The sequence below is a fragment of the Heterodontus francisci genome, chromosome 13, assembly GCF_036365525.1.
Source record: "Heterodontus francisci isolate sHetFra1 chromosome 13, sHetFra1.hap1, whole genome shotgun sequence".
Lineage (NCBI taxonomy): Eukaryota > Metazoa > Chordata > Chondrichthyes > Heterodontiformes > Heterodontidae > Heterodontus > Heterodontus francisci.
In genome coordinates this window covers 61,644,328-61,665,144 of record NC_090383.1, presented here as the reverse complement: position 1 = coordinate 61,665,144, position 20,817 = coordinate 61,644,328, and the positions used below count along the sequence as shown (strand labels likewise).

Below are 20,817 nucleotides of genomic sequence, written 5' to 3'. Positions count from 1 at the left end.
AACCTGTCTGCAGCCTTTGACATGGTTGACCACACCATCCTCCGCCAAGGCCTCTCCACTATCGTCCAACTGGGTAGGACTGCTCTCACCTGGTTCCATACTGATATAATCGTAGCCAGAGTATCACTTGCAATGGCTTCTCTTCCTGTTCCCACAAAGTTACCTCTGGTGACCCCAAGGATCTATCTTTGGCCCCCTCTTATTTCTCATCCAAATGCTCACCCTTGGCAACATCATCCGAAAGAACAGCTATAATATTTACATGTACGCTGATGACACTCAGCTCTACCTCACCACCACCTCTCTTGACTCAGCCTCTGTTGCTAATTTACCAGGCTGCTTATCCGACATCCAGTACTGGATGAGAAGAAAGTTCCTTCAATTAAATATTGGGAAGACTGAAGCCATTGTCTTGTTCCCTGCTCTAAACTCCATTCCCTAGCTACCAATTACATCCCACTGCCTGGCAACTGTCTAGAGTAAACCAGACTGTTCACAACCATGCATATTTGACCCCGAGATGAGCTTCCACCACATATCCGTGCTATCGCTAAGACCGCCTATTGCCACCTCCATAATATTGCCCGACTGTGCCCAGCCTCAGCTTATCTGATGCTGAAACCCTCATTCATGCCTTTGTTACCTCTAGACTTGACTATTCCATGGCACTCCTGGCTGGTCTCTCATATTCTACCCTCTGTAAGCTTGATCTCATTCAAAACTCTGCTGTCTGTGTCCTGACACCAAGTTCCGTTCCCCTATCACCCCTGTGTTCGCTGACCTACATTGGTCTCGGTCAAGCAACATCTTGATATTAAAGTTCTTATCCTTCTTCTCAAGCTCCTCCATGGCCTCGCCCCTCCCTATCTCTGTTATCTACTTCAGCTTCTCAACCTCCGAGATACTAGTCCTCATCGAATTATGGGCTCTTGAGCATCCCTAATTTTAATTGTTCCACTATTCATGACTCTGCCTTCAGCTACTAAAGCTCTAAACTCTAGAATTCCCTCCCTAACCCTCTACCCCTCATAGTCATAGAGTTATACAGCACAGAAACAGGCCCTTTGGCCCATCGTGTCCGTGCCAGCCATCAAGCACCTATCTATTCTAATCCCATTTTCCAGCACTTGGCCTGTAGCCTTGTATGCTATGGCATTTCAAGTGGTCATCTAAATACTTCTTACATGTTGTGAGGGATCCTGCCTCTACCAACCCTTCAGACGGTGTGTTCCAGATTCCAACCACCCTCTGGGTGAAACAATTTTTCCTCAAATCCCCTCTAAACCTCCTGCCCATTACCTTAAATCTGTGCCCCCTGGTTATTGACACCTCCGCTAAGAGAAAAAGGTTCTTCCTATCGACCCTATATATGCCCCTCATAATTTTGTATACCTCAATTAGGTCCCCCCTCAACCTTCTCTGCTCTAAGGAAAACAAGCCTAGCCTATCCAGTCTCTCTTCATAGTTGAAATGCTCCAGCCCAGGCAACATCCAGGTGAATCACCTCTGCACCCTCTCCAGTGCAATCACATCCTTCCTATAGTGTGGCGACCAGAACTGTACATAGTACTCCAGCTGTGTCCTAACTAGCGTTTTATACAGCTCCATCATAACCTCCCTGCTCTTATATTCTGTGCCTCGGCAAATAAAGGCAAATATCCCATATGCCTTCCTAACCACCTTATCTACCTGTGCTGCTGCATTCAGTGATCTATGGACAAGTACACCCAGGTCCCTCTGACCCTCTGTACTGCCTAGGGTCCTACCATCCATTGTATATTCCCTTGCCTTGTTAGTTCTCCCAAAATGCATCTCCTCACACTTCTCAGGATTAAATTCCATTTGCCACTGCTCTGCCCATTTTACCAGCCCATCTATATTGTCATGTAATCTAAGGCTTTCCTCCTCACTATTTACGATACCACCAATTTTCATGTCATCTGCGAACTTACTGATCATACTTCCGATATTCACATCTAAATCATTAATGTACACTTCAAACAGCAAGGATCCCAGCACCGATCCCTGTGGTACACCACTGGTCACAGGCTTCCAATCGCAAAAACAACCCTCGACTATCACCCTCTGCCTCCTGCCACTAAGCAAATTTTGGATCCAATTTGCCAAATTGCCCTGGATCCCATGGGCTCTTACCTTCTTGACCAATCTCCCATGCGGGACCTTATCAAAAGCCTTACTGAAGTCTATGTACACTACATCAACTGCTTTACCCTCATGTACACACCTAGTCACTTGCTCAAAAAATTCAATCAAATTTGTTAGACATGATCTCCCCCTGACCAAGCCATGCTGACTATCCTTGATTAATCCCTGCCTCTCCAAGTGGAGATTTATCTTGTCCCTCAGAATTTGTTCCAATAGTTTCCCTACCACTGATGTTGGACTCACTGGCCTGTAATTATCTGGTTTATCCCTGCTACCCTTCTTGAATAATGGTACCACATTCGCTGTCCTCCAGTCCTCTGGCACTTCTCCTGTGGCCAGAGAAGATTTGAAAATTTGTGTCAGAGCCCCTGCAATCTCCTCCCTTGCCTCACATAACAGCCTGGGATACATCTCATCTGGGCCTGGGGATTTATCTACTTTTAAGCCTGCTAAAACAGCTAATACCTCCTCCCTTTCAATGCTAATTTGTTCAAATATATCACAATCCTCCTCCCTGATCTCTACACCTATATTGTCCTTCTCCATAGCAAACACAGATGAAAAGTAATCATTTAAACTGCACCTACATCCTCCGGCTCCACACACAAATTGCTGCTTTGGTCACTAATGGGCCCTACTCTATACCTGGTTATCCTCTTGCCCTTAATATACTTATAAAATGCCTTGGGATTTTCCTTTATCTTGCCCACCAATGTTTTTTTCATGCCCCTCTTCGCTCCTAATTACTTTTTGAAGTACCCCCTACACTTTCTATACTCCTCTCGGGCCTCTGCTGTTTTCAGCCCTCTGAATCTGTGATAAGCCTCCTTTTTTTTTCCTTATCCAATCCTCTATATGCCTGGACATCCAGGGTTCCCTGGACTCGTTGGTCCTTCCCTTCACCTGTATGGGAACATGTTGGCCCTGAACTCTCACTATTTCCTTTTTGAATGACTCCCACTGGTCTGATGTAGACTTTCCTATAAGTAGCTGCTCCCAGTCCATTTTGGCCAGATCCTGTTTTATCATATTGAAATCGGCCTTCCCCCAATTCAGTAACTTTATTTCCGGTCCATCTTTGTCCTTTTCCATAACTACCTTAAAGCTTACAAAATTATGGTCACTATCCCCGAAATGTTCCCCCACTGACACTTCTATCACTTGTCCGGCTTCATTCCCTTGGATTAGGTCCAGTACTGCCCCTTCTCTTGTAGGACTTTCTACGTGCTGGTTCAAAAAGCACTTTAAGAATTCCGCCCCCTTTTGGACTAAGATTATCCCAGTTAATATTGGGGAAGTTGAAATCCCGTACTATTATTACCCTATTATCTTTACACCTCTCTGAGATTTGCCTACATAACTGCTCCTCTATCTCTCCCTCACTGTTTGGAGGCCTGTAGTACACTCCCAGCAAAGTGATTGCCCCCTTTTTGTTTTTAAGTTCTACCCATATGGCCTCATTTGAGGAACCTTCTAAGATATCATCCCTCCTTACTGCAGTAATTGACTCCTTGATCAGTAGTGCAATGCTGCCTCCTCTTTTACATCCCCCTCCCTTGTCACGCCTGAAGATTCTATACCCTGGAATATTGAGTTGTCAGTCCTGCCCTTCCCTCAACCATGTCTCTGATAGCAATAATATCATATTCCCATCTGTTAATCAACACCCTCAATTCATCAGCCTTACTAGTAAGACTCCTTGCGTTAAAATAGATGCAATCCAGCCTTGCATTATTCGCTTGTGCCTTAACAGGTCTGCCTTCCAGACTGACTTAGTTTCTCTTCTATATTTGGCTGTGCATCTCCCCTTAATGTACCTCCACTCTGTATCCCACCCCCCTTCCAAATTAGTTAAACCCCTCCCCATCTCTCCACAAACAGCATTAGCAAACCTCCCTGCAAGGATGTTGGTCCCTTTCTGGTTCAGGTGCAACCCATCCAACTTGTACAGGTCCCACTTCACCAGAAACAGACCCAGTGATCCAGGAAACTAAAGCCCTCCCTCCTGCACCATCTCCTCAGCCACACATTCATCTGCTCTAACTCCTATTCCTATACTCACTAGCACATTTATACACGTCCTCCTACCTCTCTTCCTTTAAGACTATCCTTAAAATCTGCTTTTTTGACCAAGCTTTTGGCTGTCGGCCCTAATATTGCCTTACGTGGCTTGGTGTCTAATTTTGCTTTATAATGTTCCTGTGAAGCAAATTGAGACATTTTATTATGTTAAAGGTGCTATAAATAATATAAGTTGTTATATTTCACAAGAGAGATTTTCCGATGGATGAAAGGAGCTGGATCTGTGTGCACATCTTCTGCTCCCAGGAATAGAAACATTAGGGACAGGAGTAGGCCATTCAACTGCTCTGGTCTGCTCACCATCCAATTAGCTAATGGCTGATCTGCACATCAACTGCATTTTTCAACTTTTCTTCATATCTCTTGATACCCTTACCTACCAAAAATCTATCCATTTCAGTCTTGAAAGCTGCAATTGTCCTAGCATCCACAGTCTCTTGGGGTGTTCTGTCAGATGGCCAGTCCAGGCATTTTCTGCATTACATACAAGCAATGTTTTGTCCCCAAATACTTTTAAAGTTATCATAAATGAACAGCGTGTCTGTAATCTTAAAAGTAATAATTTAGGAATATAATGCAATGACATCTTAATGTAACAAAGTTACCAACTTCTTTTTCAATTATGTCTAAACTGATCACTACTTTGTGAATTGGTGTCACAGCACATTGGTATAGCAAAATCGTGTACTGTACAGAGATGGGACACTAGAGTCGTACCCATGATTCATCACTTAATGAGTTTCTTCCCTCACTTAGAACATCATTGGAAAGATTGAACAAAGGAGTTTCTCAGTGCAGAAAACAGAGATTTGATTGGAAAGTTTGCAGTTCTGATGTAGAAAATGATAAGATAACCATATCATTTTCAGAATAACATCCTTTTCATCTTATTGCTTTTAAATGTTTCAGATTTATCTGGCAGATTACGGTCTTGCCTTCAGGTACCATCCTAATGGAGCTCACAAGCAGTATAAGGAGGATCCCAAGAAAGGTCACAATGGGACGATTGAATTTACTAGTATAGATGCTCACAAAGGTGTAGGTAAGAATGACATCCATTCAGTTACTGTACTATTAGTGGTGTAGACTGCCAATTTGGGGCAGAATTTATATTATGTGACGTGACACTTTAATCCAACCAGCCGAGCGACAGTGGTTCCACTGCAGTGTGGGTTGTGAAAGCTTATAGCTGACCTAGCAGAAAGTGGTGCCATCCATAAAACACCATACTGTACTCCTCCAGTGATGCAGTTCTATAATGTTGTAAATAATGACCTTGCCATTTCTGATAGCGTAATTTGGAAAGTAGAATTGAATTTGCTTGCTTCCAAATTCAGTTGAATCATTTTAGCCTTTCTGTCCAGCCCATCAGCTAGGGATTGATTGTAATAGTTTTTCTACTGTAGATCTAGAGTAAGAAACATATACTTTCAAAAATTCAAGCTTCAGTAGAATGAGGGATGAACTAAAATGAGTTAACTGTGAGGTATCGCTGAATGATGTCTCTGCGGCGAGGGAATGGAATACTTTTTTAAAATGTAATATTGAAAATGCAAGCTAACTATCCAAGAAAAATATGTATAATCTAAAGAAGCACTCACTAAAATGGATTGAACAATTAAAATGGAAATAAGAGTCAACACAATGCATACAGGGAAAAAGGAGAAACTTTGGGAGGAAGGGTGTCATTGTATGGAACGTGGAGGTTCACATATGGGCTTCTTTGAATGCTTTTGGTGGGAGAGTATTATGGAGTTATTGAGGTCACAAAAGGCTGTTAAATGGTCTATTTCTTTGGTGAGGGTGAGGGAGGGCAGGAAGTAATTTTAGGGAGATCAGGACTTTAAGGTTGTGACAACTGGATTTCTGATGTCTTTAAGAGAGGCTTTGCATAAACCTTTATTCTGCACTTCTAGCCAATTTTGCTGCTGGCAAAAATGATTTTATTTTAAAGATAAGCAATAATATAGATACGGTGCTGTTTTGAGCTAATGTTATATGACACATCTTTATAAATCATAGTGCGATGCCTGAATATAACTGGTACTGTAGGTGAATGCTGACACTTTATGATGCAATTTCCTGTTTAGCTAGTGTGACCTCAGACTTTTCACTGCATTTTGAAATGGAATGCTGCGACCCAGTTAGTAATTTTAATGTACAATAGAATTTCTCGAAGTATATTCTGGCATAATTTCTGAAATGGGTGTATGTATTTAAATGAGGCAGTAATAATGTGAGATAACTCATCCCATGTTCCATTATGCCCACAGGAGACATTTTAAAGAGCCAAATACAGATTTGAAAACTTTGAAGGTTATTCATTTTGTCATAGATCTTGAAATTATTTTTTGCTCCCGCTAATTACATTGCAATCTGCCGTTATGCTGTTCATTGTGGGGTTGTTTCTCCCCCCCACCCCGCACCCCCTCTTCTTAATCTTGTAATACAGGGTGCAAAATGGGTTTCCCTTTGGGGAATGTCTTTCTACATTTGCTACCTATAAGAGGAAGAGGACCAACAGCTAGCTGGCAGGCTAGTGAGGCTGCAGTGCATATGTATAATGCCTACTTGTTGGTGTTGTGTCATTGGCTCTTAACACAAACATACCAAGCACTATTACAATGACTGGTAAACTAAACAAAGGGTTCTTTATTGAAGAATAACAGGATTCTGGGAGAACACTTCAATACATGTGGTACCTGCTAACTAACACTGCTCCAACTACTGTATCACATGTTAACTTGCAACACTTCCTGTGATGATGTATACCAAATGATTTACATATTCAGTAATATGTTAATCAGCATTAAAGCAGTTAAAGCAATATCACAACATCCCCAAATTACATAAGTTACAAGCTATGTACATAATGAAATAGGATAATTGTGAATAGTATTTACACATGTATGGACTCTCACATTAACTATTCAAGTGTCTCTGAAACGTACAGGTAGTCTGCTGACTTGACCAGATCTGCTAACAGAGAAACTTTCTTTTCTCTTGACTCGTTGGTCTAGACTGACAATTATTTTGTACTCGAGTGTTGTACGTGCCATCTTCCTTAATTCCACTCTCAGAACTTGAATGTGAACGTGTTCTTGACACTACAGGAGTGTTCAGTATGATGCTTTTGGATAGCTCTCTCAGCTGACATCTATTCCTCCTCAGCGTCGCCCCAGCTGGGGTGGTTACCTTGTGTGACCGTGGCTCACTACAGATCTTTTGACACTTCTCCGGGGAACCATATCTTTTCTTGCGGTGAATCACTCTGACCTTCTATCTGACATGCAGAGAAGGCAACTCCATGCCTGCATGTTTGTCATGTGTGATTTTCATTTTCTTTTGTCTTACCAATAATTTATCTTGGGCTGACGATGATCTGATCAGATGATGACTCGGAAAGGTTTTCCTGACTTGCCTTCTGAACATGATCTCTGTTGGGGATGATAATCCTTTATCTAGTGGTGTTGCTTGTGGGTGCAACATTGTGATTTGAATGTCTTGATTGGTCTTCTTACATTTCAATATTAGTGACTTTACCGTCCACACCATCCTTTCTGCTAGTCCAGTTGACCTTGGATAGTGCGGAGATGACGTTACATGACTTATAGCCCACTTTGCACACATGTCTTGGAATGCCTTACTGGTGTACTGTGGAACGTTATCCTCTGGGGAATCGAAAAGACTGAAAACTACATTCATTGTGTTTGCTACCGATGCACTTGATGTATCCTTCAGTTGGCGACTGATAGGAAATTTGGCGAAGTTGTCAGTAATAAGTAAAAAGTCACCACCTTTGACAGTAAATAAGTCAGTAGCTATTCTTGACCATTCATATGCTGGAACATTATGAGGATTGAGTGGCTCTTTGTGTTGACTTGGTTGATGCTCCTGACATGCATCACACATCCTCACTGCTTGTTCTATGCCATTATTGATCCCTGGCCAATAAACTTACTCATGGCAAGTTGTTTTGATCTTTCAATGCCCATGTAATTTTGCTGTAATTGTGTAAGGATATCTTGATGAAGTGCTTTTGGTATTGACACTTGTCTGCCCTTAAAACTGACACCACTTGATATCCCTAACTCGTCACAATAAGGCCACAAGGTTCTAAGGTGTGTGGGAACCTCTTGCATTGTATCTGGCCATCCACTGATGATGAGCTGCCATAATGCCCTTAGGACAGGCTCTCTGGAAGAATCTCTTTGGAGCTCTTCGTATTTGTTCTGTCCAAATCCTAGTAAGTCAGTGTTGCAAACATCTACTAGTTCCACATCTACTTTGTTTACTTGGACATCCAACAGTACATCTTCTGTCTTCTTGGGGTTGGGTAGCCTGCTCAATGTGTCAGACATAACCACGAGGTTTTCAGGTTTGTATCGGATCTCACAATCAATAGGATCACACTTGCCTTGATTATCTAGCATTGGCACCTTACTGATCTCATGAATCGTCACGATCTGGAGTTCACTGCATGCTGGCAGTCCTGCTACCACTGGACCATTGGTATCAACAACATAGAAGACTTGTGGTGACCATGCAGAGCTTCCATACCTGCACTTCAACGTCAATGCTCCCACACAGTAGATTGGTGAACTGTTATATATGGTGAGTCTAGCTCTTGTTGGCTTTAACATAGACTCCCACTTTGCGAGGTACATGTCTTTGAGTATCCGCAGTGGTAAAATATTGGTGCTTGCCCCAGTGTCTACTTTCAGTCGTAGCTTGTGCTTGCCACTTTTGTTGGGACATAAGATTTCAACTGTGGTGAAAGCTTCCAGTGTGTGATTGCATTCATGTGCTGTGTGACTGGCACTGTATGGAAAGCTTATTTATTTTCCAGCTTGAGTTTGCCTCTTCCGCTGCTTTCTTTGCTGTCCAGGTCTCTGCCTACCGCATGGATGTGCCTGTGCTTGAAATGGTACTTGGTGAACTCTTTTTTTTATTTTTGCCACGAGGCACCCTCTGTTTTCTGCTGAGCTGAGGCTTCTGACCACTTCTTCGCTGCTTGGTTTTCTACACAGTCTTGCCCAGTGTCCCTTTAGACCACATGCCTTGCAGGTATCTCTGAATGCAGGACAGTTACGTGGCTGATGCATTAGACTGCACTTGACGCACACCTTGCCCTGTCGAGGTGCCTTGGCTATCTCATCTATAGTTGATGCTGCTCCAAGTGCTTCTGTATATTGCCTGCTCACAGCTGTGGCTTCATATTTTCTGCCATCTTTAAGTAGACTGTCGATGTTGTATCCTTTTTTCTTATCAAGCACATCCTTTTGAAATGCCTGTATTGGAGTTGATACAATTAACAGCTCCGTTATTCCCTCAGAGAGTTCTGTGTTGAGCAATCGCAATCTTTACTTTTTCTTTGACATCTACTGACAAACTGGGCTATTGTCTATAGGCCAACAGCTCGAGTTGATGAGTTCTGAAGTTGTCTTTGACTCTTAACTGATCTTCCAGCATTGTCCAGAGTTCAGATGGGTCTTTCTGGTCTACTTCTGACAGTCCAGAAGTGTTGATGCGTTGGAGACCTTCATTGCCAATCGCTATCTTTATTTTTATTGTTTGTCAGGTTCTGCGACTGCAAGGTCTGAAAAGCATAACTCCATACTCTATTGAACTAGTTGGAATTCATGAAGGGTGTCCAGAACCTTCCAGTTCATAGCTGGATATTTCGTTGTCGTAGCGTCACCAGAATTCTTTTGCCAAGGCTCCCCTTAAACCTCTTTTCCTTAATTGACTTTTCTTTGAGGGAAAACAATGCAAGTCTACTGCACCTGCGGCACTGGAACTCTGTTGTGCCCTAAGCTCTGTGGCTGTAGTGCGGGAGACTCTGCCCACAGAGCTCTTTTCAGCAGGAAACTTACGACACAATGGCATTGCAGTCTCGCAGCTCCGTTTGTTTTTAAAGACCGATTCTGCCAGAACATTGCCTTTCTAGTCGACTACCGTTTTGCTAAAATTCCCCTTTAGATTACTCATTCTGTTGAGTACCAATTCTCAAGGGTGATTTTTGAATCTGGTCCTAAATCTCACTGCCGCTGCTTCCAACTATGTTTAATGTTATCCCAGGCTTTTATGGCTTCTCCTGTTGTCCATGATGTCACACGTGATCACTGTCACTATGTTGAACACCGCTGCTAACACATTGTACACATCTGCACCACTGCCACCATATTCAGCTACATCGCTGCCACCATAATGTATTATTGGCTCTTAACAGAAACATACCAAACACTATAATAATGATTGGTGAACTAAACAAAGGGTTCTTTATTGAAGAATAGCAGGATTCTAGGAGAGCTCTTCAATACATGTGGTACCTGCTGACTAACACTGCTGCAACTACCGTATTACATGTTAACTTGCATTACTTCCTGTGATGATGTATACTAAATTATTTACATATTCAATAGCATGTTAATCAGTATTAAAGCAATATCACAACAGTTGGTAACTCCCCCTACCCTGCCCCAACCAACACCTGAGAATATAGACAGCTGCTTCCACCTTTGTTTGCCTGAAGGGGAGAAGCAGATCAGCCTGAAGAAGATGTGGAATAAAACCTTTTCCTGGCTGCTAGGCACATTTGTACCACACTGATACAGAAAACGATTTCTAGATGACCATATTTGGCACCCCCATAGGCATTTCCTCTTTCCCAACACTGGCAAGTTGTCATCTGCAGAAATTTTCCTGTGCACATCAACCAACATAATTCATCAAAGCCACATCTCAGCCACTTGCAGACCTCACCCAGAAACATTCTGAAAATATAGTTTATCAAAACTATTGTGTCCTGGTGTGTGACGTATCAATTCTTAACTATAATTCACTGTTTCTGCTTGGTGCTACTGGAGTAGTAGGAGAGCATGAATTGGCTGGCTGTTTGGCCCACCATGAAGTTCCTGATACTGATGTTGCCCCAGTTTCACAGCAGCTAAGTCCTGCGATGGATCTGCTACAGGGTACACTTCTTGCACTGCGGCCTCATTTCTGCTACATGCAGGTGTTGAATGGGGTTGACAGGAAGGTACGAATGTGCTTTTATCCTGAGAGAGAGCCGTGTAATGTAATCTCATTCCTGACATGCCACTTGTATCAGGCCTGATACGACAAGGCCTTTGACCTACAGAAAAGCAGGCCTGATAGAACCAATGTGATCTGTGAAGCACAGAGGGTTAATTGACTGTATTTCAGCCTCAATTGCTTGGTGACTCCAAGGTATAGTTCTTTCCAATTTGGCACACCAGGAAACAGCCATAATGACTTAAAGACTTGCCTTTATATCGAACACCTTTCATGACTTTGGTACCTGCCAAAATGCTTTACAGTCAATTAAGTAATTTTGAAGTGTAGTCACTGTTGTAAAGTAGGAATTGTCACAGGGACTAGCCCTATGGAATATCCAAGCCAGAGTGCACTTGTGAGTCAGATTTGGCGAGGTATTGAGTAGAGTTCCATAGGAGCCAGTGTTTGGCCCCTTGTTGTCTCTTCACTATAGGATCTGAAGACTAATTGTAAGCTCATTAAATTCAAAAGCATCTCTAACATAGGAATATCATAATCACAAATTGCAGCTGAAGATTTGCAGAGATATTTAGATATGTTGGACTGAATTTTATGCAGGCGGCGGGGGTCCCAACACTGGGCCAGAATGGTGGGGTGAGTCCCGCCTTGGCCGTTTGGGAGACCCCCACCCCCCCCACCCCCTGGCTGCATTTACGGTGCTCAGGCAGTTAACTGCCCAGTGCTGGCGTCCCCGACTCTTTAAGGCCAGGGATCCCGCCTCCAAGAGCTGCCAGCCAATCAGAGGACACCAGCAACTCAGCAGTCCTAGCACCTGGAATGGTGACCACTGCTCGTACTGCAGGAGGATCAGGACCAGGAGCAGTGCTGGAGCCCCGGAGTGACAGTAAGTGGGGCAGGCTTGCTGGGTGAGCAACCCGTGGGCAACACGTCTCCAACTCGCTCAATTCTGGTTTTAACAGGCAGGTTGGAGGAAACGAGTCACCAACCTGCCATTGGGAAATGGATAGGTCACTAAAATATTTTAAGGAGGCTGGGTGCCTCCATTTTAGGAAAAGTTTTTTTAACAGCTGCAGACCAGTTTTCCCAGGCCTTGAATGGAGGTAAGAAGGGCCTGATTCCTGAAGTAAGTGCATTTACAATACTGATTGTGGACCAGGAGGAGCAGGAATGCTTCCCTCTGACCCACCCCAGCACTGTGTTGCTGGACTTACCTCTGATCTGCTCCTGTTAAGCTGGGTGGCTGTTGGATGGGAAACCTGTTGAAAAGATTTTAAATGGGTCACTGTTAATTTCGGCAAGACCTGCAAGAAACCATTGTGGACAGGCTTTGCAACATAAGAATATTAGAACATAAGAAATAGAAGCAGGAGTAGGCCATTCAGCCCTTTGAGCTTGCCCCACCATTCAGTGAGATCATGGCTGATCTTCTACTTCAACACCATTTTCCTGCAATATCCCCATATCACTTGATATGTAGAAATCTATCGATCTCAGTCTTGAACATGCTCAACGAATGAGCCTCCACAGTCCTCTGGGGCATAGAATTCCAAAGATTCACCATCCTCTGAGTGAAGAAATTCCTCCTCATCTCGGTCCTAAATGGCCTGTCCCTTATTCTGAGACTGTGTCCCCTGGTTCTGGACTCCCCAGCCAGGGGAAACATCCTTCTTGCGTTTACCCAGTTGAGCTCTGTAAGAATTTTGTACGTTTGAATGAGGTCACCTCTCATTCTTCTAAACTCTAGATAATGAAGGCCTAGTCTATTTAATCTTTACTCATAGGACAATCCCTCCATCCCAGGCATTAGTTTGGTGAACCTTCGTTGCCCTTCCTCTATGGAAAGTATATATTTCCTTAGGTAAAGAGCCCAAAACTGCACACAAGACGCTTCAAGGGGATTTGGAGAGGCTAAGCGTGTGGGCAAACATTTGGCAGATGGAAAACAGTGTGGAGAAATGTGAGGTTATCCACTTTGGTAGGAAAATAGGAATACAGAGTATTTCTTGAATGGTGCAGTCTCAGCAAGGCTCTATATAATTGCAGTAAGACATCTTTACTCCTATACTCAAATCCTCTTGTAATGAAGGCCAATGTACTATTTGCCTTCTTCATTGCTTGCTGTACCTGCATGTTAGCTTTCAGTGACTCCTGAACAAGGACACCCAAGTCCCTTTGAAATTTAACACTTGCCAGACTCTCACCATTTAAGAAATTCTCTGAATTCCTGTTTTCCTACCAATGTCGATAACCTCACATTTCTCCACATTGTTTTCCATCTGCCAAATTTTTGCCCACACGCTTAATCTCTCCAAATCCCCTTGAAGCGTCTTTACATCCTCCTCATAACTCACACTTCCACCTAATTTTGTGTCATCTGCAAACTTGGAAAATTACATTTAATCCCCACATCCAAATCATTGATATAGATTGTGAATAGCTGGGGCCCAAGCACTGATCCTTGCTGTATCCCTCTAGTCACAGCCTGCCAACCTGAAAATGACCCATTTATTCCTACTCTGTTTTCTGTCCATTAACCAATTCTCAATCCATGCCAGTATGTTCCCCCCCAATTCCATGTGCACTAATTTCGTTTACTAACTACTTGTGTGGGACCTTATCAGAAGCTTTCTGAAAATCTAAATATACCACATCCACCCATTCCCCCTTATCTATTCTGTTAGTTTCATCCACAGAAACTCCAGCAGGTTTGTTAAACATGATTTCCCTTTCATAAATCCGTGTTGACTGTACTCAATCCTCTACCCATTATTTTCTAAGTGATCTTTTATCACATCCTTTATTATAGATTCTAGCATCTTCCCTATGACTGATGTTAGGCTAACAGGTATGTAGTTCCCCATTTTGTCTCTCCCTCCTTTCTTAAATAGTGGGGTTACAGTTGCTACCTTCCAATCTGCAGGAACCATTCCAGAGTCCATACAATTTTGAAAGATGACCACCAATGCACCTACTAACTCTACAGCCACCACTTTAAATACTCTGGGATGTAGATCATCAGGTCCAGGGGATTTATCTACTTTAAGTTCCGATAATTTCTGTAGTACCTTTTTTAAACTAATATTAATGTCTTGCAGTTCGTTGTTCACACTAGTCCCTTGATTCTCCATTATTTCTGGGAGGTTTTTAGTATTTTTCTCCGTGAAGACAGACACAAAATATTTGTTTAGTTTCTCTGCCATTTTCTTTTTCGACATTATAAATTCTCCTGACTCTGCTTGTAATGGATCCACATTTGTTTTTGCTAATCTTTTCCTTTTTACATACCTATAGAAGCTTTTACAGTCCGTTTTTATATTTCTCACTCGTTTACTCTCATTCTATTTTCAGTTTCTTAATTATTTTCTTGGTCCTCCTTTACAGAATTCTAAAATGCTCCCAGTCCTCAGGCTTACCATTTTTTTGGCACTTCCTTCGTGCTAATACAATCCTTAATTTCTTTCATTAACCACGGTTGGAACACTTTCCTTGCTGGATTTTTTTGCATTAAAGAAATGTATTTTTGTTGTAAACTATATATTAGTTCTTTAAATGTTAGACATTGCCTATCTGCTGTCATACTGTTTAACGTAGTTTCCCAATCCACCATAGCCAATTTGCCCCTCATATCTTCATAGTTTAATTTGCTTAGATTTAAGATCCTAGTTTCTGATTGAACTACATCACTTTCAAACTTAATGTAAAATTCTATCATATTATGGTCATTCTTTCCTAAAGGTTCCTTTACAACAGGGTTATTAATTAGCCCTTTTCATTGCACAGTACCAGATCTAAAATAGCTCATTCCCTAGTTGGTTCCTCAATGTACTGCTCTAGAAAACCATCTTGCATACATTCCACAACATTCGTACTAATTAGGTTCATCCGGTCTATATGTAGATTGAAATCCCCCATGATTATTGTATTACCCATGTTATGCACACCTCTAATTTCCTGATCTTTACTCTGATTTACATTACCACTGCTATTTGGTGGCCTATAAACAACTCCCACCAATGTTTTATGCCCCTAGCTATTTCTTAGTTCCACCCAAACTGATTCTACGTCTTGAACTTTGGAACTAAGATCATCTCTCACTTCAGTACTAATGCTCCCTTTAATTCACAGAGCTACCCCGCCAACTTTCCCCAGCTTCCTGTCCTCCCTGAATATTACGTACCATTGAATATTCAGGTCCGGGCTTTGGTTTTCTTGTAGCCACGTCTCTATAATGGTTATCAGGTAATACATATGAATTTCTATTTGAGCTGACAATTCACTTGTTTTATTGCGAATGCTGTGGGCATTCAGATACAGAGCCCTTAAATCAGTTTTTTGTAACTGTTCCTGTAACCTCTGGCCCTATCTGCCAGCACACTCTTACGTTTGCAATCACTGTCCCTTCCTGCCGTACTCTGATTATCATTACTTTTATTGCTACCTTGATCTATTGCCTTGTCATTTCCCTTTAATTTACTCAATTTTCCCCGACATGATCCCTTCCCCACTCTATTTAGTTTAAAGCCCTCTCTACCTTCCTAGTTATACATCTCACTAGAACACTGGTCCCAGCACGGTTCACGTGAAGTCCATCCCAGTGGTACAGCTTCCACTTTTCACGGTACTGGTGCCAGTGCCTCACGAACCGGAACCCACTTCTCCCACACCAGTCTTTGAATCACGCAGTCCTCTCTCTAATCTTATTTACCCTGTGCCAATTTGCATGTGGCCTAGGTAATAATCCAGAGATTAAATTAAAAAGCAGAACCTCAAGGGTAATAATCCAGAGATTATTACCTTTGAGGTTCTGCTTTTTAATTTAGTGCCTAGTTCCTCATACTCCCTATGCAGAACCTCTTTCCTGGTCCTATCTAAGCTGTTGGTACCTACGTAGACCACAACCACTGGATCCTCTCTCTTCCACTGCATGTTCCTCTCCAGCCCTGAGCAGATGTTCTGAACCCTGGCACCGAGCAGGCAACACGGCCTTCTGGACTCTCACTCTTGGCTGCAGAGAACAGTGTCTATCTCCCTGACTATACTGTCCCCTACTACCACTACATCCCTTTTAACTCCCCCCCACTTGAATGGCTTCCTATACCATGGTGTCATGGTTAGTCTGCTCATCCACGCTACAGTCTTCACTGTCCACAGACCTGAAACGTTAACTCTGTTTCTGTCTCCGCAGATGCTGTCTGACCTGCTGAATATTTCCAACATTTTATGTTTGTAAATCTCCGCTTTTGTTATCGATTTCTCAACTCTCACAGTGTGACAAAGGCATTGTGTGCATCTGTCTGTAAAATGAGAGGGGATCGAAATAATGATTGATACCCTGGATAGGATCAATTAAATCTAATTAGATAGTTCCAATTTTTTTCTAATTCGAATATTTTTTCCCATATTAAACAATTCTACTTTAAATTGTGATGTATTATGATTGGGAATATTTTCCAGGCTTAGTGTTTAGTGCTTTTTTACATGCAGTGACTCTTGTATGAACATTTTCTGTTATAATATAATTGTCTACTACATTTGGTGGTATGAGTAGGATTAGCAATACTAAAGGATTAATGACTTTTGCACGACTTGTGCCTCTAATAAAATAACCTTCAATTAAAATGTCTCTGAAATTCAGCTAATCATGTGTTGGCACTCTTTTAGTGTGAAGTGCTCTTTAGACACTCCATACCAAAATTGTTTGACCAACGTGTCATTCGAAAATGTCACATGCACAGAATATAGCTTTAGCAAATGCCCGATGCTGTCACTTGACTTGTTACACCAATTAACATTAATTAGCAATGAAAATAAACAAACTAGTATATTTCTACTGTCATTAAATATAGGGGTCAATATTAGAATATTTGCTGCTAGTAGCATCACTGAGCATCGGGCATTGCACCCAGCCCCCCCCCCCCCCCCTCCCACATATTATTGTGCACCAATGCCTGTTCAATGCCTGGGGCACGTAGTGTGGTATAATATATTTGTAAAATGCTGGCGTTGCTGAGTACCTGTGCCAGTGACTGTGCCCATATTGTGTACTAGACTCATTAAATCTCAAAAAGATATGGTAATGTTGGGACAGTATCAGTATAGGCTCCCAGATGCACAGAACTAAATATGGAAATCAGGGTAGCCTTTTTGGCTCATCACTTTCAAAATTTTTTTGTCACTGTTCTCAGTAGCTGCTCTGTTTGTTTGCACTGATTTTTATTACTTCTTTCCCCTGTTTCCAAGATTTAATTTACTCATGGGCCAGAATTTTATCTTCTGAAATCGGGCATCCTCCGAGGCAGCCAAACCGGAAAATGGCGGGTGATGACATCGGGTCGGGTCTCCGACGTCATGACGCCCAATCCCCATCTTACACAGGTCGGACAGTGGGCGAGATAGAGGCACCATTCGCCGTCTGATTTACAACAATTAAGGGCCAATTGAACTACTTTAAAATCCAATTGACAGCCATTCTACATCGGCTGTCACATTTTACGTCTGGTAAACGAGTTGAAGGGGGAGTCGGGAATCCGGCAGCTTTAAAAGAGCGGCAACCAGTGTGGAGTTGGAGGGACTGGATTTTTCATTACTCTTTGATAGATTTGTACATTGTTTGCAAGGTCAGGGCTGATATTGCTGGCTCACCTGAGTGAGTGAAACTCCTGGTAGGACCACGGCATCAGTGATCTATTCTGTGTAGGGGAGGAGGGTTGTGAGTGCCTGTCCTTGCAACAGGCAGCAAATAGCTGTCCTCATTACATCTCTGGGACATTGCAGCCATAAGAATTGTCCACTCTGGATGCAGCTCGTCTAGTGAGGAAGAGAACGCCACAAGGAGGGACAGGAGGACAAGTGGCCAAGGAAATCAGTGACCTGCTAGCCAATGCAGCCTGGAAATGGGGGAGGGGCAGAAGGTCACAGACTGCGCCGGAAGCAACCACCTGTGAGGAGACGTCCACCCAGCAGGCAGGTTCTACTGCTTTAAAAGAGCTTTCTGCAGATGTCAGAGCGCCAATGCCGTAGAAGACAGTGCCTGTTCCGAGAGACTGTCATATCTCTGTGTGAGATGTTGGTGGCGAAGGTCAGCTCCAACTGTGGGTGGCCATCCAATGCCGGTCGCACTAATGGTCACAGTTGCTCTGAACGTCCGTGCATCAGGCTCCTTCCAGGCACTCACAGGAGACTTTTTTTAATTCATTCATGGGATGTGGGCATCGCTGGCTAGGCCAGCATTTATTGCCCAGCCCTAATTGCCCTTGAAAAGGTGGTGGTGACATGTAGAATCTCACAGTCATCAGCGCAGCACTGAATCAAGGTGGTAACTGATGCCACATTCAGGCGTACCAACCAGTTCAACAAGTTCCAGACAGACTTCGCCAGTCAGGCCAAGAGAGCCAGAGGCTTCAGCGCCATCGCTGGGTTCCCCATGGTCCAAGACGTGATTAACAGTACACATGTGGCCATTAGAGCACCTGCAGGTCTGTCAGGGGCCTTCATTAACCGAAAGGGGTTTCACTCAATGAATGTGCAATTTGTCTGTGACCACCATAAGGGTATTTTGCAGGTGTGTGCTCGTTATCCAGGAAGCAGTCACGACGCATTCATTCTCCGGAACTTCCAGGTGCCAGCACTATTCAGCCCCCTCCCCGCTCCCCTCCCCCACCCGAGTACCTGCAAGGATGGATACCCGGTGACAGGGATTACCCGCTGAAGACATGGCTGATGACACTGGTGAGGAACCCACGGAATGAAGCAGAAGAATGGTACAATGTGAGCCATGCAACCACCAGACTCATCATTGAGCAGACTATAGGTCTTCTGAAGATGAGATTTAGGTATCTGGATCGCTCAGGTGGTGCTCTTCAGTATTTGCCAGAAAGGGTATCTCGCATTGTTGTCATCTACTACACCTTACATAACCTGGCGCTGCAGAAGGGGAAGGCCCTGGACGATGAAAATGTTGTTCAGCACAAGGCATCCTCAGAGGAGGATGGTGAAAGGGCTAAGGAGGAAGGAGGAGGAAGCATTCGCAGCCACCTGAACAGCGGGGGGGAGGGAGCTGGAGGTTTGCAGGAGTTGAGTGCAAGGGAGAGTGCAGGGCCTCCTGCAGTACCAGCAGTGGCTATCACTCCCAGTGGCACTGCCGATATTGCAGAGCTGCCAGCCATCTGATTGGCTGGCAGCTCTGGAGGTTGGGGCCCATCCCTTAAAGGGACAGTGTCCCTGACAGGGGGCAGTTAATTGGCACCGGGGGTCCGACAGAGGACCGAGGCGGGGTTTCTTTCCGCCTTCCAACCCACCACCAGGACGCCCGTCGCCAGAATAAAATCTGCCTCAATGTTTCAGGTCGATGACCCTTCACCTTTCTCCACAGATGCTGTCAGACATTCTGAGTATTTCCAGCATTTTCTGTTTCTGTTTTGAAAGATTATAGTTCGGGCATCTGCAATGTTTTAACCTACTTCCTTTATACTTCCTGACCAGCATATATGAAAGTTAAAGTTCTTCATTAAAACATTCTCTTACATGCTTGTCTAATCTCTGCATTGATATAATCTAACACTTAAGAGCTGCTACCAGGGGGGCTCTACACAACTCCCACTACTGTCTTAAATCCTTTTCTGTTTCTTAATTCTATCCATAAAATCTTCACAGTCTGCTTTCCTCTCATTACATCCTCTCTTACCATTGAAGTGATTTCATCCTTAATTACTAAGGTTACTTCTCCCCACTACCATTTTCCCTATCTTTCCTATAGACCTTATAACTTGGTATATTTAGTTCCCTGTCTTGACTGTCTTCCAGCCATGTCCCAGTAATGGCTACCCTATCATACCCTCCAAGTTGAATTTGGGCCTTCAGTTCATTAAATGTTTTCCTTATATTCTGTACATTTTCTTAAAGAATGCATATTTGGGCCACACACCCTAACCTGTCCTGCTCTGATGTTTTACTCACATATTTCTTATTTCAATCATAAGGTCAGAAGTGGGGATGTTCACTGATGATTGCACAATGTTCAGCACCATTCGTGACTCCTCAGATCATGAAGCAGTCCGTGTAGAAGTGCAGCAGGACCTGGACAATGTCCAGGCTTGGGCTGATAAGTGGCTGGTAACATTCATGCCACACAAGTGCCAGGCAATGACCATCTCCAACAAGAGAGAATCTAACCATCTCCTCTTGACATTCAACAGCATTACCATCGCTGAATCCCCCACTATCAACATCCTAGGGGCTACCATTGACCAGAAACTGAACTGAAGTAGCCATATAAATATCGTGGCTACAAGAGCAGGTCAGTGGCTAGGAATCCTGAGGCGAGTAACTCATCTCCTGACTCCCCAAAGCCTGTCCACCATCTACAAGGCACAAGTCAGGAGTGTGATAGAATACTCTCCACTTGCCTGGATGGGTGCAGCTCCAACAACACTCAAGAAGCTCGATACCATCCAGGACAAAGCAGCCTGCTTGATTGGCACCCCATCTACAAACATTTACTCCCTCCACCACCGATGCACAGTAGCAGCA

At 43.4% G+C, this 20,817-nt stretch overlaps 1 protein-coding gene across 3 annotated transcripts in view; it reads left to right on the top strand.

Moving 5' to 3' along the window:
- Window positions 1-20,817, top strand: part of LOC137376399 (serine/threonine-protein kinase VRK1-like) — a 113,492-nt gene that overhangs the window by 19,864 nt on the left and 72,811 nt on the right. For all 3 annotated transcript variants that reach the window (XM_068044884.1, XM_068044885.1, XM_068044883.1), the window contains exon 8: window positions 5,158-5,290. In XM_068044884.1, coding sequence (XP_067900985.1) covers window positions 5,158-5,290 — 133 coding nt within the window. The remainder of the gene's footprint in view (window positions 1-5,157; window positions 5,291-20,817) is intronic.